The sequence below is a fragment of the Rhea americana genome, unplaced genomic scaffold (genome assembly GCF_003343005.1).
Source record: "Rhea americana isolate MKP2758 unplaced genomic scaffold, rheAme1 scaffold_247, whole genome shotgun sequence".
Classification (NCBI taxonomy): domain Eukaryota; kingdom Metazoa; phylum Chordata; class Aves; order Rheiformes; family Rheidae; genus Rhea; species Rhea americana.
The window spans coordinates 517,124-535,466 of NW_028186365.1; the positions used below are offsets into that span (position 1 = coordinate 517,124).

The following is an 18,343-nucleotide window of genomic DNA, read 5'->3' on the forward strand; positions in this document are numbered from 1 at the left end:
CAGGTTGCCCAGAGAGGTTGTGCAGTCTCCTTCTCTGGATATCTTCACGGCCTGCCCGGATGCGGCCCTCTCTAACATGTTCTAGGTGACCCTGCTGAGYGGGGAGGTTGGACCAGATGATCTCAAGAGGTCCCTTCTAACCTTACTGATTCTATGATTCTATGCATTGCTTGAAAAGAGAATAAGAGTGACACTACTGTTGAGAGAATGCTTGAAAATAGACTACAACAGAATAAGGCAGTTAGGGTCAGTTCCTAACCAAGCAAGTTGTGAAGGTTTATTTACATTACTTGGTAAGATATACATTGGGTTTTCTGCTGTAACTATAAATCTTATGCAATTTTTCCCCTGTGTTTCTCCCTGCACACACACCTCAGTCTGTTGTTCTGGCAGTTTCATGTTGTCAAATATCCTGAAGACAATTCGAAATAAATCTTGCCACCAATGTTTTTCRTAAGTATGGCCATATGTCTTCATTATTTCAAACATTACTGTTAGGCCCCTGAAAGGAAAAGAGAACAACATACATGAGAAGCTACAATGATAAACAGTAGACCAAGTATGTCCACCTAAAACTAGACTGTTAAAATTACTGTTAATAACTTTATACATAGCTTTGGTCAACAGGTGTATCAATCACAATAATATACTAAACAAACTGATTTTTCTACTTAGTTCTAAAAAGTACTTTCAGAGGCACAGAGTACACAGAAAGTGTGGTCATTTCAAATTAAAATAATTAAATTAAATTAAAATAATTAAATTAAAAGTATAGCCCCTTTGAAAAGGGCCACAGAACTAAAGGAACAAGTATTTTTAGGTAAGTAAACAGAACTCTAAAAATGAGTATTAGTCTTCACTAACTCTAGGTTGGGGGGCCAAATGCATAGGTTACTTATAGAGAGGTAAATTTAAAATTATCTGTATCCAGCCTCTCATGTTTGTCATTAAAACTGCAACAGAACACACTATTTTGGATGGGGAGTTTGAAGGAGAGTTCCAGCATTCAAGAAAAATAACCATGTTTTATGCAAAATCCAAGTACAACTCTGCTTTTTCAAGCCATTTTTGCAATTCACAATCAGTTAGTGGATCTTGGTATAAAAAGTTTTAAAATCCTCAAAGTAAGTATGAGGGGGAAGATATAGGAAGGAAGGCTGGCAGGATCAGGGTTCAGTTAAAACCAAAAATAAGACTGCAACTGAATTTTGCTGTTGTGGTCCACRAAAGAAAGAAAAACCAAACCAAAACCAAACGAAACACTACTCATCACACTACTCACTTCACATTTATTCAAACAACAAAAGCAAATGTGACACAAGAGGCTTACTCGGTCAACTGACAAATCACTAAACTGGAATGCTTAACGGGAACATATCTCATGGACTCAGATATCCTATTTTTAAATATACTGACAAAAGGAATGGAGAGGATTAGAGCTGCCAATGGAAAAGTATAGATTTGGGTATTAATCCAATTTAATACCTTATTTAAAAAATCATTTAGTGCACATTGTTTATTTAGACTTGACCTATCGTATCAAAATAATGTCTAATTGTTATATGTCACCAAAGTTAAATTGACTTTTATATTTTACTTTTCTATGTATAAATTGCCCTCTGTCTCATCTGATACCCTGTGTAGAGCTGAGCTGTTGTGACTAATTTACAATTTACATAATAAACAGAGAAGAGCTGATATATATAAAAACTAACAGTAATGTAAATTAAAATTTTTATGGTTGTTCACCCTAAATAGGTGCTAAAAATGTTTGAATATTTAATTTGAAGAAAACTAAATACTTCTCTATTTAACATAAGGCAATTACAGATAATTTTAGTATTTATTACAATGGAAGGTAATTAAAGAATTTTAAATGTGAAGAACAGAGACTTAATTTCTACATTTCAGCATCTGTTTAAAAAGGTACTTTTAAAAATCTGCTCTTCCCACAGTGGTATCAGCTAAATTAAATATATAACCTATATATAACTAAATTTTATAAACCCAGTATATAACTTAGGCTGGTTACATTTACTGAGAGTGTTATTTCTCCTTTAAAAGTGCAAAGCAAGCCTTTTAAAATTTGAATTACAAATACTGATTGTTACCTGGTTCTTACATCTAATTTGCATCTATTGATGATACAGGACAACTCAAATAGAATTGGGAACCATCCTCTCACCCATACTCTGTCTTCAGGAGCTACATTCATATCATCACTTGTGTATTCCTTGAAAGCCTTTAGAAGCAAACATAAGGTTATACAAACTAAACGAACATGCACATCCCACCCTCAACCGTAAGTGTGAGCGTCTTCAAAACAAAACGTAAGCTGGATTGGAAATAACTACTTCTATTGTACTAGTGTTATAGCATGATACCTCAAGTGAGCTGGCAATTCATGCAATAATATTGAGAAGACCAACTGTTATTCAAAGTAATGCTTAGTACATTAGGAAAAGTGAACTTTGAAAATAAACTAGATGATGCATTCAAGCATTAGTTTTTGCTTGCAGTTCTGCCCGAGTCTCTTACTCTGTTCTAAAAAAGCAGCATTGAATATAATTATCTATAACAACCTTTTAAGGAGACAAAGAATTTTTACTTATGCCATTATGTATCCGCTAACAATATTTCTAAGCAGAGAACAAATCCTTAGATGCTGATCTTCAGCAATTCTGATGAAAGTTAGCCATCAGATGAACTAGGGGAGGGGGGGGAAGGAAACAAGCAAACAAAATTGTGCTACTCTCAAAGCTTCTTCTCTGAAACTTGAAGAAAGCCCAATAAATCTGGCACAAGTCATTTTTCTCCTTATAAGTGCTTTAATCAAAACTGCTTTTATAATTTAGTGAATACAGACTATACCTGAGGTCTATCAGATACATATTTTGCACAGTGGCGAATGAGACGGATTGCTTCCATACTGGTATCTGGAAATGCTGCATTGCAGGCAAATTCAGACAAGCACTTAACTGCATCCTGGAAAGAATCTATGGTTGCTGGGAAGTGTTTTTCAAACACAATTGCTGGGAGAGAAGTGTGAACAAGAAAAAAAAAAGTCACATTTTCTAAGAAAGCTTTAAAAAAAGATCTATAAATTTTACTATGAAATGATAACAGAAGTCATGAGAAACTAGTTCATGGACTTGCCCTGTCAAATCTTCGAGTATTAATAAAGCCTCAAACAAGACTGTTCAGTAAAATTTCACCTAGAGGTCATTCTACTTTAATTTTAGACACTTATTTGCTATCAATCAAGGTAGAATTCAAAAGGAGGGAAATTTTACAATTAAACAAGAGAACCTGATAGTTTATTATAGTATTAAGTCTGCGAGATTAGAGTTAAGAGAGCTAGCTAAAGCTGAGTTTCATCTCCAAAAGGTCTTCCCTCAGCAAAATGGTCTTGTTGGCTTGATTTTAAATAATCACATTCAAGGAATGAAACATTCTTAGTCCCAAAGCTGAAAATGCTTTAGGAAGTAGCAGAGGCTGAAAGAGAATAAGACATCCTTTATGGCAYGTAAGACTTGAGACCTAGATTATAATGGAGTAAAAACATAGTCCCACCTGTTTCAGCACTTTCTGCTAAACACAATTCAGAGGCAAGGAGAAAGATAAGCAAACAACGTAGTAGTAAAGTGATCACACAAAATTAGTCCTGAAAATAGAATTTCTTAAATGAAAGTGTATGCAGCAAGTAAAACAATGCAAGACTTCAGTTTTACTTTAGAACACTTTAAATAATCAGAAATTCTGAAAGGCATAAAAGAAGATGGATGACAATGATCTTACTGAATTATCTTCATAAATATTTTCCCAAAGAATTGTTTGAAAAGTGTGAAATACAGGTTTTAAAGCAAGAAGTGAAAATGCAGGGTGTAGATCCAAAAGAAAAAACAAAGCTTGTCAGCCTCTGGAGTCAGGTGCATTTTCACAATACCTGTGAATTTCATCAATACTCACTGACAATGTGTCCTGTTGTTTGGAATGCAAGTTCCACTATACTTTCGTCCTGATCCGAGGCAGCCAAATGAAATACTGAAAAAATATTTTTCCAGCCTGAGCGAATATTAGCAGCTTGAGAATTTACCATCTGTGCAATACACCGTACAACCATGTCTCGAATGGTAGGAGACCTAAATTAAAATAACAGTAATTGTTTAAACTAAATTACAGAATCAATTAGAATAGTATATTTCTCCAGCAACTAATTTTACAAAAGCAATTTGAAACATTAATTGCAAAAGTCAGTGCTTATGATCCAAGCAATTCAATTAATTTTATGTTATTACCTGTTTCTCTTCATTATATGTTCAAACGGTCTTAAAAAGTCCTTCTGGAATCTGAAATTAGCAAGTTCTCCCTTTTCCAAGAACTTCATTGATAATTGCCTTAATGAGTCTACTGCAAAAATAGCTACATCTTCATTGGGATTGCAGCCAACCTGATAACACAAGTAGAAACTTGTAAATTTGCTTTAGAAATCCACCTTACAGTTTCAGCCTAAGCTGCATTTACATTTGATAATGGAGATCTGAACAGTACCGGAAAATTAAAAAAAAAAAAGACAAGCCAATTCCATAAACCACATCGTTACACTACTACAAATTCCTAATATCTAACTAATTTCAACTGTTTTCCACATTACATATGCTAGCATTTATAGCTTTCTGAAAATAAACAAGCTAAGAGACTTCAAAATGCTGYATTAAAAATACATGTCAAATATATACATCATATATAGTCAGTTCAGACTTGTAACAGAAATCAACCTCATAGTCAAAACTTCTCACAACACCCAAAAGAATGAGGACACATAACCACCTAAAGGCAGTCAGTTTCACACAAGTCATGATAAAAAGCTTAATAATATGTATCCCTGCTTTTAACTTTTTACTATATTGTGTACCTTCACTTTTTCACAGGGCTTTCAACTTAAAGGACATTTTCTGTATAAATACTCCAAAACAAGAAAAAAAAAATCAGCATAATTCAGATATGCACAAGTGTTTTTTTTCTTTTCCAGAAATGCAAACTCCTCTCTACATAAAATGTCTCTGTATTAATAATTCAAGCAGTATAATAACTAACAGRGATACCTTGTTAAAATGATCTCCAATAACTTCCCAGATCCTAGACCAYTGTAGCCTTATTCGACCCATGTTGTAATAAGAAATCTCTACTATCTTCTGCAGACTAAACATTCGAGGGTGGGTAGCAGACAGCAGTTCATCCATAGACACAGCACAAAGCCAGCGGACGAAATCCACTGTTAAATGATCACAGAATTTAATTTAATATTTTTCTCAAAGTAATCACAAAGCTGCTTTGCAGTTTACAGAGAAAAATGTAAAACTTACCAATAGCATTTCCATCCAATCTTGTAGATCCTGTAAATATCCTGTAAAGTGCAGTTTAAGAGATTGTTACACTTTCTTAAAAAAAATGCATCAATTAAAAATTTTTAAATGCATAGTGTGCATTTTTATAACCCCCCGCAGCTACTTTTATTTGTTCAAAAGAGATTAACTGTGGAAAAAAGTGAGTGTGGGAAAATAAAAGCAGAAAGATTTCAATCATTTCAAACACTTAAAATCATTCCCATACGTATGCCTGGAGATACACATTGTTTCCAGCACTATCCACTCATGAACACCAGATGCATAATCTTAAGCACCTTTTAAGCTGTTCAGCCCTGCTCCAAATACAGAAGTCTTAACTATGGTAGAGCACATGATCTGTATTTGCCTTGGCAAACAGATACCTGAAAACTTCCCATTATGAAGCAGGGAGAAACACTGCAAAGCTAAAGAGCTATTACATGTTTGACATTAAGTCTCCAGGTAGTTTGATGTGATTTTCTTATAAGGCAGCTTTTACTGAACTGGTATCTATCCTGCTGCCTATGCTCAAATCACGAAGGCGCCTGCGTGCCTGCAGAAGGATACCACTTGGTACAGTAACTGTCAGCTTCAATAACCTTTTGGACAATGGTGCTCTGACTTCTTACATACTGAGGGAGCAAGATTCATTAAAACTCTTGTCTAATCAGTATTGTAAGATATAAACTGAGAATTATTATGCCTGATCATTTCCAGTTAGCGTGAATGTAATTCACAGACAGAAAGACTGGAACAATTTTGGGAATTTCAGACACCATCCACATAGCCTGGAGGAAAGAAAGGAGCCGGTAACTACATGTAGAAGTGGGTCTGTCAATAACTCTCCCTGTACAAACGTGAAACAAGATTTGCTATGTTTTATATATAGCAAATCAAGATGCACCAGATGGTACCATCTTCATTTTTGCAACTCTCCTGTAATGAAGGCTTCTTGCTTCATCTTCCTTCTCTTCCTTACGACAAACAATTTCTAATTCATAAAAAAAAAAAAAAAACCACACACAACAAAACACAAACACACACAACAGTATTTTAATATATAGTAGTGTTTATAGAATAGTGATTCCAAATACTCATATAACTAGTAATTTCCTATCATTAGGGTACGGTGGTCAAACACTGCTTTAAAACCTTGAGGTGCAAACAGCAAACGTAATACAGTACCTGTCTACAGCAACGACAACACTTTGGGAGCTTGTTTCACCAATGGATTCCTGAATACTTGCTATCTGTTTCCAATCCACATTTCCACCAACTACAGAGAACAAAGTTTGAAAAAGGTATAAGAGACAACAGAGAAATAGTGGAGGAGAAAGAAGAAGGGAACTCTTGTCACTACCTGTATAACTGAATATATATTTAATTCACAGTAAGAGTAGTATTCTGTTAATTTCCCATGCATGAGTAGGGCATTTCAGTGAACAGTTGTATACAGTGCCAAGTCCTCTAAATTCTCCGTCCCTGTATATCCGTATTATTCCCAGAAGACAGTTCACATTTGGAGCTATTGTATGAATAGATAAAATAGAGAAAATTTCAACAGCACAAGGGGATCCTCTTTCCATCTTTAAATGGATCTTTGGCAATTCTGCTACTGAAAATAAATTACAAAGGATAGAGAATTTTTCACACATTAGCAGCAAGCGAGTAAAGTCATCCTGGTAAGTTTTCTTTTTAATCATTCATAGAGAAGAGCTTCCACTAGAATTCTATCTTAAAGCTACTTCTGAAGTACAGCAAAATTACCATCTAAAAATAATGCGAGAGGCAGCTAAGAAAAGCCAAACCCGTTGTCAGCAGCCCGAACTGGCTCCCTGCTGGAAAACAAAAAAAAAAAAGCGAGTCAAAAAAAGTTGAGGGAAAAAAGTAAAAAAAAAAAAAAAAAAAAATAGAAGTATTTATTTTGAAAGCTAGAAACTGTACCTTGCAACTGAAAAAGCTCATATTAAGAAATTCCTAACTTCCCAGTGAGCAGCTTTCCAAAAGTCATGGTAATCATCACTTTCAGATCCCCCCTCCACCCCTCTAAAAAAAGAAAGAAAGAAAGAAAAAAAGGACAAAGTAGAAAGTAACATTTTACAATCTTATGATTCTAGGTAATGCTATCAACCCTGTATTTAGTTTATCTGAGACAGCCTTTCACAAAGGTAAGGGCGAAGAGAGAAGACTCAAAGCAAGCCAGCAGTTTTATTCTTAAAACCTTCCTTTTTTTTTTTTTTTTTTTTTTTTTTTTTTTTTAAGGAACTAGCAACTGCTTCAGCATGAGGTTGTGAATGCTGCAAAAAGATAAGACTGCTTATGCATATGTCTAATTTTGTAAGCTTGTTTATAAGAGGAGGCTTCTGCATCACCAGAATGCAAATTCACTTACTCTAATTAAGCAACTATTTTCCTGAAAAATGTATGTCTGCATATATGGGTACATGCAGTAGAGGTTCTTCACAGCAACACAGTTTCATAGGAAGATTGCTACAAAGTGGTAGTTCCCAAAGATACTTCAGAGTGATTGTAGAAAGAAAATTAAAATATCTGCATTATGAGACAACAAAAAACCTAAAAGGAAGAGTTATGTTTTGGGGTTTTATGTATCAAGAAATGTATGATTAATGGTCTTTATAGGACCTGAAATAGCATGCTGTGCATCCCAGTAAAAACAAGAACACAAGAAACAAAGCTAGAACTAGAAAGAGTTCAATTCAATTTAAAAAAAGGTGATGCAGTAACTGATTTATGGAGAAGAGTAAAAACATCAAAAAAAAAAAAAGCTGAGAAAGGGGCTCTGTTAAAACACAGTCATTGAGTGTATGAAAACTAAATTCAAGTGAGTTAGGCATTTTCCTATAGGATTACAATTAAATTATTAAAAAAACAAAAAGTAGTTAAATTTTCATGTGTTCACTGTAACAAGCATTCCAGAATTTTAGTTCAGACAGAAGTATTTTCATGCATTTAGAGATAGGCTATTTTCCTTAGAAACGTAATTGGCAGGGAAAAAAGATTTTTACGAGTGGATCTATACCAGTGTCTAACAAATATGATTTAGAGACAGATGACTACAGTTTACACTGTTGAGCTATTAACACTTAAAATTTTTAAAGGCTAGTCACTTCAGCACAGAAACTGCCAGCATTTGGAAACAGCACGGTTGAATAGGTCACTGGGGAATGCTAAAACCGTGAATGCATATTAAGGAGTAGGAGCATTTCAGTATATGAGATGTTGGCAGATGCATTAGTTTCCAAGGTTTCCCTTCAGTACCTCTGGTGAGGGTAAGGAGAACATGTGGAGGCAGGCCAAAAGGAGAGCACCACAGAAAGAAAAGGATCGAMTGCAAGCTAAGAAAAACTACGAAGAGGACACAAAACCAGACAGTGAGGTCTGGTTGAGGGCTAAGGTCAGGGAAACTAGTAAAATTATTACAGTGACACCAAAAAATGTTGCATAAGCAAAGCTAAAAGGAACAAAGCTTTTGCTTTGCTACAGTTAAAGTTGTTCTCATGAAACTAGCATCATAATAAAATTGACATTTTTTTTTAACAACCAAACACGGTTATACCCCTTGACGCTTCCATAGTTTCCTCATATCCTGCACCTGTAGGTCTAACTGTGTTCCTACAAAAACACAACCTTGAATTTAAGATAGGACCTTTATACTTTTCTGGGAGGGTCAAAGGTGTTCTAATGTCTATTTTTACTGAAAATGCTTTATTTTTATAGAATTACATGTTTTTAATTAACTAGATAATTCTATATAGTACAGAAGTCCATTAACTGGATTATAGTCCTTTTATCTAGTTCGTTAGTGGTTTGAATGCATTAATTTCTCACAAACTTCCGTAACAGCATTTTTAATCTAATCAGCACATACTAACTTGCCTGTTAGGTAAAACACTTGGGACACAGACTTTGCAATATTATTAAACCTGGTCACGTCATACAATCCTCAATGGCTTTTTACTTAGCCAAAGTAAAATAATAATAATAATAATAATAAAATAAACAAACAAAAAAACCCTATCCTTTCCTCACGTTCCTCACTCTCCCATCCTAGCAATAATACTTAACATAGTACTCCAGTGACGTCTAAGCAAACTACAAGGCACAAATGCGGATACAGTTTGGCAGTTTGGAAAGGACTACTTTAGGGTTGCATTTCTGAACCTGATAGCCACTGTCAAAGCTAGACACATGATTTTAATCAACTGTGCCTGAACAAGTGAAGTAATTAACACTGAGATTACTTACCAAGTCCCAGCCCTGCAAATTCATCAGGGGCCTGATCTTTTGTTCCAGTAAAAGAACCTTCCCTGCCACGCACTGTCCCTGAGATGTAACGAGGTTTTACTCCAGTTCCTATTAACTGTGCCAATTCAAGTTGACTGATGCATTTCAGAATCTAATCCAGAGAGTAAAGGAGTTACTTGGCAAGAAAAAGTAGCTTGAAACAGCAAACAAATTCTTAAGCATCTTTCTAAAGGTACATCTTTAAAAGAAAAAAAAAAATCTGATTTCCAAACACTCAAGGTCAGACAAATGCTTTGAGAATTCTGACTAAAACTGGAAGTGATTTAAAAATACCATGGTATTTGTTTGTTGCTATTTTATTTATTTAAATTTGGACACGTTTTCCTAATTTAATTGGCTGCATAATGTGCAACTCTATCTAATGGATGTACAGAAGTATACTTGGCATGCTATCTAGAAAATGTATGCATGCACGAAGTAGTACCCTAGCGAGCTTAAAATCAGTACACACATTTTCTTAAAAGTTTAGGAATAAATGACTCTCCTACCTCATGCCAGGAGTTTCCTAAATAGTTTCCATCTGTATGAGCAACCGTGATGAGTGTTTTAATCGTGTCAATATTCTTCTGCTTCATTTCAGTAATACCAGAGCTCACTGTAAGCAATGTAAATCTTGCTAATGCTTGGACATAGGCATCTCTTTCAAGCTACAAAAGGGAGAAAAATTATGGTTTGGCTTGCGTGTAAGTATTTTCTTAGTTTCTTTCTTGTAATAGAATAGATTTCATTTTTTTCTTCCTTCAATAGAACATTTCAACCTAATATTATCCACTCAGGAATCAGTCAATCACATTTTGCAGATCAGTATTACAAAACTACCTAAACAGGAGTAATTCAACTTACAAAAAAGTTTTACCTAACAGCAGCTTGTAATAGCAGATGACTGAACTTGATGATCCAGGAAGTCCTTTTCACTGGCATATGTTTCGATGACAAACACAAATCAGAAAAACAGTTCTGAGTACCTAACAGTTTAAGTATGTGTATCACCAAACTGGTAAAATTAAGTCAATGCATAAGTGCTTTATGTTATCTCTACACCTTACACCTTTGCTATTCAATATAACAAACTCCTTCCTCCAAAAACTATTTGAAAGATCTTGTTAGCAACCAAGGAATTACTGTAGACATCAAAATACTGAAGGCTATAGCACTATTACATAGAAAATATTTTGTTTAGTATACAAAGAAAATCACTACATTAAATTTTACTGATGATGCTATTTATCTTCTCTTCATACAACTGAATTTCCAAAGCTTTCTTCATAATGAAGATCTTCCCTTTTTCCTACAGTTAGCCAGGGAATCAAAGAGTCAGGCTCACTCCATTCAGGAATGTGAAGTGTCAAGTCCGACAGTCTAGAATATGTAGGTTGCGGGTTTTGTTYGGTTGGTTTATTTTTGAAATAGGATATTGTTTCTGAAGGAAGTAAATACTAAGTAGAAAAGCTAAAAGTCCCGAATRTTTCTTCTTAGGTAAACTTTCTGTATTTTATTAGACCTAGACCTATTCTCAAAACATTGCCTTAGCAGATTCTACCTTCAAGTAGTTTTACCTTCAACGCCTTTTCAGTGTTTTTTTTTTTTTTTCAAAGATTCTAAATTATACATCTAAAAAAATGTATTCTAGCAAACCCATAAAACTACTCGCACGCACGTGAATTAATCTACACAGTTTGGAGCACCTCAGAAGCTTGTGAAACAACTGTTGTGCAGTAAGCGAACAGCAACTGACCTATGATCTAGGCAGATGAAACACATTAATAGCACAAAAAAGGGGGTGTTTTACCTGAAGCATATAAATAGTCTATCTACAAACCAAAGGGAAGTCCTCAAGTAYCATATAAACCTACTGCAAAGGTAAAAGCAGGATTACAGTTGAGCTCACAAGTGGGTTTTTTCTTGTTAGATCTGAAGTTGATAAAGTTGTTGTAAATCAGAAAAACAAATGGCAATTATGAATTATTTTTAGCCATTTGAATGTTTAAGACAGTTTTGAATTAGAAACATTGAATATAGAATATATATACATACACACACACACACATATACACACACACTTCTTTTTAATCTCAAAGAATGTTTGTTTCATAGAGAAAACACAGATATCACAACAGAAATCAACACCACAAGACAGAATCTCACAGGACTAGACAGCACAGCTGCCATATTTTACCCCAAGTACCACTACAGGGCATGTTGGCAAGGGCACAGCAACTCAAGCACAATCATAGAAAAACAAAGTTTCATGTTAAATGCACTACACAAATAGGCTCTAGAGTCTACAAGTCACGCATCTTTCATAAGAGAAAATGTCTTCCCTCCTATCAAAAAGCAGTGCTACCTTCCCACACTGTCTTAYACAGTGGAATAAAAAGTAATCCCCTGTTCTTCTAAGCCTTCAAAGTAGAAGAGGAGAACAACAACTAAGCAACGTGTCCATCAACCAAAAAGTAAAAACAGATGAGATGAGCATCAAAAGGATATACTTAATTTGCAAATCTTGTTCCAGATACTTAAAGAAAAAAAACAGATTGTGCACCAGTCTCAGATTAAAAGCATAAATAAGGAAAAAGAGAATTTAAGAGTTTTGTTTGGTTTTTTGTTTGTTTTTAGTTTTTCTGGTAGTCAGAGGTGAGCATGCACAGTTAAATTATACTGCATGCTTTGGGAACTTTCATAAAATTGAAAGCCTGCACTTTCCTCTGTTATCTCTCAACGTGTGTAAACTAGTGTTAGCTGTTATTAAACAGTGATTTTAACCTCAAACAGAGAAGCTGCCAGCACCAGTTAGGCACAAGAGAAGCCTGCTTCTACAGAAGATCCTTAAGTTAGCTCAAATACTTGCTCTAAGATCCCAGTGCTCCAAGAACATGCATCTCCTTTCCCTGCACACCCCTGGCAGGCCACTGCAGGACTTGGGCTAACTCTAGCAGCTGCAGAAACCAATATTCCTACGGGTTTCACTTTGAGCCACCTAGGCAAGACCTTGTTAACCAAACTTTGAGGTAGTTCGCTTCAGGCTAGAAAAGAAAAAAAAAATGAAGTGCAAAGATAGAGGAAGGAGACCTTACATCATCTCAAAACTGCTTTTTTAAATTAGCTGAAATCAGAGCTCTGAATACGCCTTACCACACTAGTGATAAAAAGTTATCTAAATTTTCTAAATCAAAGTGCAAAAGAGAAGGGAACAGAAGGTATTCACTTATAGTATCATAGTTCAAGCTTTTTTGTTTGAAATTATTCTCATAAAGTTTTTTTTTAAATGTTTCCAGTATACACATGATATAATGCAATGGCAAACATGAATTCTTCCCTCCATGTCTTCAGTTGTGCTTACAAAGAGTTTATGGCAGATCATTAACTAACTAATGTTTTAGAATAAAAGAATATTCACTAGCTATGAGTTTAAAATGGAAGGAAAATGGGGTGAGGGAGGGACTCAAGACAAACCAGCTAAAACTAAAACAACACAGCGATGTCCAGGTCTAATCAGCACCATCTCCTAGGGTCAGAATCTGGAATACTTGTCATGCTGCTTAATGCAAGATGCATTAACACACTGTACCAGCAACATAAAGGATAAAATGGTATCTAATTATATAAGCATCAGAATAGTATCATTTCCCTGAAGTTGAAGACAATACTTCAAACAGTTCTCAGAGATATTATTTAATTACAAAATAGGATAGAAAGATGCATTTTAAGAAACATCACGATAACAAAGCTAAAAAGGAAAGTACTTTGACCAAAAAAATATAGTCACTCGAAGAGAAATGAAAATCCAGTATATCAGTATCACAACTTACCAAATAAAGATCACTATTTAAGACATTTTCAGTCAAAAAGAATGAGACAAAGCAGCAATCCTGGAACCAGGCAGCCTCTTAGTATTGCAGAACATAGCTTCAGCAAGAAGGTAACGGACTGAGAATCATACTAACCCTATCCTCACACATAAATCACAGTATCATCACAATCTTAATTTTTTTATATTACCTGAATGTTGAAAATGCAAGCAATCCTGATAGCACATCGGATACCTTCCAAGCACAGAGAGGCAACTTCTGTATCATCACAGTCCTGCAGACCCACACTGAATGCAGCTAGGAAAGGTGTCCATGCCAACTACAACACATGCAAAACAAAGGTTACATTATCAACCATTAGTATTTGAACACAACAAATACTTAAGTTTCAATATCTTTCTAAAATGTAAATTCAGTCCTCACATTAACTTTGATGTTACCTGATGCAAAAAAAGAAATGGTGAGAAGCCATATGAAACATACAAAGCAGGACACAAAGTAATACAGATAGACACTCCCCCCAAAAGCACTCTCCTCCCCTTTAAGCAACCAAACAAAACCACCATCTTAAGAGTGCTGAAAAAACCCAAAGTTATGCCAGTCAGACATCTATTACAGTTTTAATATTACCTGGATAAATATCCCTGTAGCACAGAAGTGTTTGCACAGTTAGAATAAAGTTAGAGTCAACACTTGTGACAAGAACCAACATGTTCAATACCAAAGTAGATACTACTTTTCATCCTAAAGGAATCTACATACTCAAGTAAGACAGTTTGTCCTGATAATACAGGAGAAAGAATAAATGATGCTGCCCTGTTGTACCACACCTTTACTAATTCAGCTAAAACCACTACAAGACAGGTTACCATTCTTTCCCCAACCTCTCTACACTAAGTTTGCTATTATTGGTTCCCATCTTCTTGGGTCCAAACCCATGGCTGAAGTTCCCCATGCCACTTGCCTTAAAAGGGACTGAGAAGGAATAATAGGCTTAACTAAAAGCTATTGCAGAAGAGCTCACATGGTCCTATCCTTGTGTTCAAGGCTCCCTCTCCCACAGGCAAAAAAAATGGTCAGAAGATGCAGAGGATCCTGCCATCATTATGTGTGGTTATGGATGTCCACCACACAAGCTTGACGAAACCCCAGGGCATCCAGAACAGTTTTAGAAATAACCACCTGCAATCACCCCAGGTGCTATACACAGTCAATAGAAACAGCAGGCAGCAACAGATCTCACACTTTCATATCAAAGCAAYGCAATACAGCTTTGGTTTCACTTAAGTCAGCAATTCCAAAAGCACCACTTCAGAAAAGTATTCAAAATTTCAGTACACCAAACCACAGTTCTGGGAGATAATTAAAGAAACCAGATAAACTGCTAGTCCAGGACTTCACTCCCCCCCTCCTTTTTTTTTTTAGGAGGATTTCATTGTTTCATTTCTAAAAACTAATCTTAAAATCTCAAAACCAAAATTCTTTCTTTTGTTATGAACTATTTCGAGATCTGTATAGCATGCTTTATGATTACATTTAGGCTATTACAAATAGACTGTTTTGTCATTAAAGGTCATTTTGTCATTAAAATTACTCCTGAAGTAAACACTCTGATTTGAGATGCTCTGATTTGGCATACTGTGAATTTTTATTGTTTTTATAATTTAGCTAATCTGCCTGTAATAATAAATTTCACTATGACATCTGTAGGTAAAAGATATCTACAGATTTATGAAATTTTGTTGAAATCTAAATAGAACAGTCAATATGAAATAAAATATTCTTTACTTTCACAGTTCTCACTTTCTTTCTTTTTTTTTTGAAAAGAGAGATCTCTGCTCAAAGTATCACACTGTCAGTACTTAATTTAGTTTACGAACACCCTAAAGCAAGAAGATTTGGGAGTCTTATGACCTTCACAAATGATATAGAAGCTGATAATTACACAGATACTTCATTTTGCACTTCCCCCCTCACCCTGCAAAAGTAGTGCATTTTGCAAACTTACTTTTAAGATACTAGAGGCTAGGAATGCTATAGAGTAATAGGGTAATATTCTAAGAAAAAAGTTCATGAATTTTACAGATGCCTGTATTTGAATTTTTGTATTTCAGCATTTAAGAAGTCAACAGAGAGAAATTACGTTCAGTGTACCTCGGCTAAGTCATAYGCAGATCCTAAATAAGAACTTGATTTAGCATTTTCCTGTACAAACAGAGTACTGATAGACTTTTACTAATATTGTGATAAACAGCTTAAGATTTGCCTTACAGACAATAACCTTACTCTTAGATCCACACTCTCTCTTCAGTTAGGGCCTGGAGCTAAATCTGATCTCTCAGTAAGTCATTTCAGTGAACAATTTGTTTCTTGTAATAGTAGTTTTCTGAGAATTTAACTTCCTGGAGAATGAACTCCCTGGAGCAGTTCACAGGAGAGTCAGATGAGCACTGCTGGTGGCATGAGTGCAGCGAATGAGAGCACGCGGGAAAAGCACAACTGCTTTTCAGTAGCAGCTTACTGAAAGTATTTAGTTAAGCCAAAARCCATATCCAAAAGGCTACTTGAATGTAAATCTCTACTGGACATACTCCATACCTATAAATCTGAATTGCTTGTATGGAAAAGGCATTTGTGTTGGAGATAGCTTGCCCCTAYGCAATGGTGAAGACAGGTGTTTAGAACAGTTTAATATAGGTTTAGCTATCTCCCCCCCAAAATTATATGGCCCTCCTACTCTTTTTTGAAATATCTATTTGCAATTCTTTTGCAATAGGCATGATTAGTGAAAAGTTTACTCTAACAACTGCCCCCTGCCCCTAAATGCAATGATGTAATCTCCTTTGGGAGCAGGAGGCACTCAAATACCAAGATGAGTCATTTCTCACTTTTATAAAGCTGTTGTTTTAACTGTGCATCTGAAATAAAAATCTCTTTTTGCAAGTTTTTAATCATTCTTTACACTTTTCTTCCTCAATATACCACTCATAACTCCCTCACTACACCAAGATTTCTTCCATCAGCATAGAAATTTCTTAAATCCAAGGGTAAATGAAATTGGAGTAGAAGGTTCAAAATTCTTTCCTTCACGCTGCAAGTTAAATAATTGTAAAATAATCAAAATGTGCTGGATGCAAATGTTTTATGTTTTTAATGAATCCTGTCACAATCAGCATTTTGCATTACGGAGAAACTAAAATTCTAGTTAAATGTCTATATACATGCTCACCTTAAACATAGGTCTCACGTGCTCCAGGTGTGTTGCACTAGTAAAAGGTGCCTGAACATGGCTCACCGCCTCCATAAGAGCTTTAGCTGTTTTAGCCATTTGTTCCATTTCCAAATTATATAAGAGTCTTCTCTGCTTTTCACTAGCAACACCTGCAAACACATTTTCTCTCRTTACGTTTGTGCACCTTCACCAGTGGTGTCTCCAGGAATACTGTACTTCAAAATTTTTCATTATTTAAATGTCATACATCTTTTCGATTGTCATTATTTTCTGAGATTACCATATTAGCAAGATACTTGTATTAGAATATTGATTCAAAAATTAACTCAAGGCAGATTTACACATGAAACAAACTATTTTTAATTCTACATGGCAGTTCAAGATTTGCACATAGAGCATTCCTTCTCCATCACATCAACTTACAGCATAAGTATTCAACGTACATCCACTGAGCTAAACTCAAAGAGAATAGAAGTTTCGTGGCATTCCATCTCCAATAGAAAACTAGAATAAAAATAATCCTTTTCTCCAGCAGAAAGGACCACCTTATCACCTTCTAATTTTAGTAATGGAACCTCCAACTCATCAAAACAGAGAAACCCAAAGTATATAATAATAATTAACTTTTATAAAATTATTATAAAAACATTACACAAATTGAATTATTATTGAAAAATCAGATAGATTCTTTTTTGCAGCTGCAAATTTCCTGTAAGCTATCTATTCTTAAGTAAGCCCTAAGCTAACCTTATAAGTACACAAATTTGACTACATTGGGAAGAAGCTAAGTCTCTCTCCAATGTTTTCTGTAGAAAACTATAATTAAGAACACCTACATCTTCACACTGTGCAAAATACAGCTTTTTGTTTAGTATTTGGGAGAAGAAAAGCTAATTTTAAAAGTGTAGTAAAATCAGGACTCTGTAAACCAAATAAATCAAGATTTTTGGAGAAGTAAGAGTGCCTACAGGAAGAAAATACAATGGTTAACCTAAAAATACATGACAACCACCATGTTTGTTCTGCAGTGTGCCTATCAGCCAAACTGTTAATTCATAAAGCCTTCATATGCATTTCCTTATGGTGTTACTCAACACTAAAACCTATTTTCTTTATGGGAAAATGTACCAAATATTATGCATTCAGAACTACACTGATGCGGAAACAAACTGTATTATTTAACATAGATTTGAAGGTCATGCATTTTTAAATTAAAAGGAAAAAAGATATGAAATAAAAAGTTACGACTCATTTGGAGTTAGGTAAGTGGTGCTGGTTTGATTCTCTCATTTCAAATAGGTAACGAAACTGAAGAGGCAACATTTTGGAAAAATCTAACATTACAATTACTTACTCTGCTTACTGGATTTTGTGGGTATCGTTAATTCTTTTGTTTCTTTCATTGAAATCTTCTTTCCTGCTATCTCATTATAGATAGCAGACAAATATTCCTCAGGGAGATCTTTACTGTCATTGATACCTCTATTCATTTTAATATACTGTTCTTTTGTCATTTTGTTCTTTACCTGAAATCCAGAGASACGCTATTAACATCAGCAAATGGCACAAATTTTTAAGCAGTTACAATG

At 34.9% G+C, this 18,343-nt stretch overlaps 1 protein-coding gene across 1 annotated transcript in view; it reads right to left on the reverse strand.

Annotated features, from left to right (window-relative positions):
• ARFGEF1 (ARF guanine nucleotide exchange factor 1) overlaps positions 1-18,343 on the reverse strand; it is a 93,668-nt gene that overhangs the window by 18,569 nt on the left and 56,756 nt on the right. The window contains exons 18-30 of the mRNA XM_085306779.1: positions 18,109-18,280; positions 16,752-16,903; positions 13,713-13,841; positions 10,202-10,360; positions 9,654-9,804; positions 6,573-6,663; positions 5,367-5,407; positions 5,106-5,275; positions 4,299-4,450; positions 3,970-4,142; positions 2,872-3,032; positions 2,112-2,242; positions 373-502 (exon numbers count right to left, since the gene is read on the reverse strand). Coding sequence (XP_085162905.1) covers positions 373-502; positions 2,112-2,242; positions 2,872-3,032; positions 3,970-4,142; positions 4,299-4,450; positions 5,106-5,275; positions 5,367-5,407; positions 6,573-6,663; positions 9,654-9,804; positions 10,202-10,360; positions 13,713-13,841; positions 16,752-16,903; positions 18,109-18,280 — 1,812 coding nt within the window. The remainder of the gene's footprint in view (positions 1-372; positions 503-2,111; positions 2,243-2,871; positions 3,033-3,969; positions 4,143-4,298; positions 4,451-5,105; positions 5,276-5,366; positions 5,408-6,572; positions 6,664-9,653; positions 9,805-10,201; positions 10,361-13,712; positions 13,842-16,751; positions 16,904-18,108; positions 18,281-18,343) is intronic.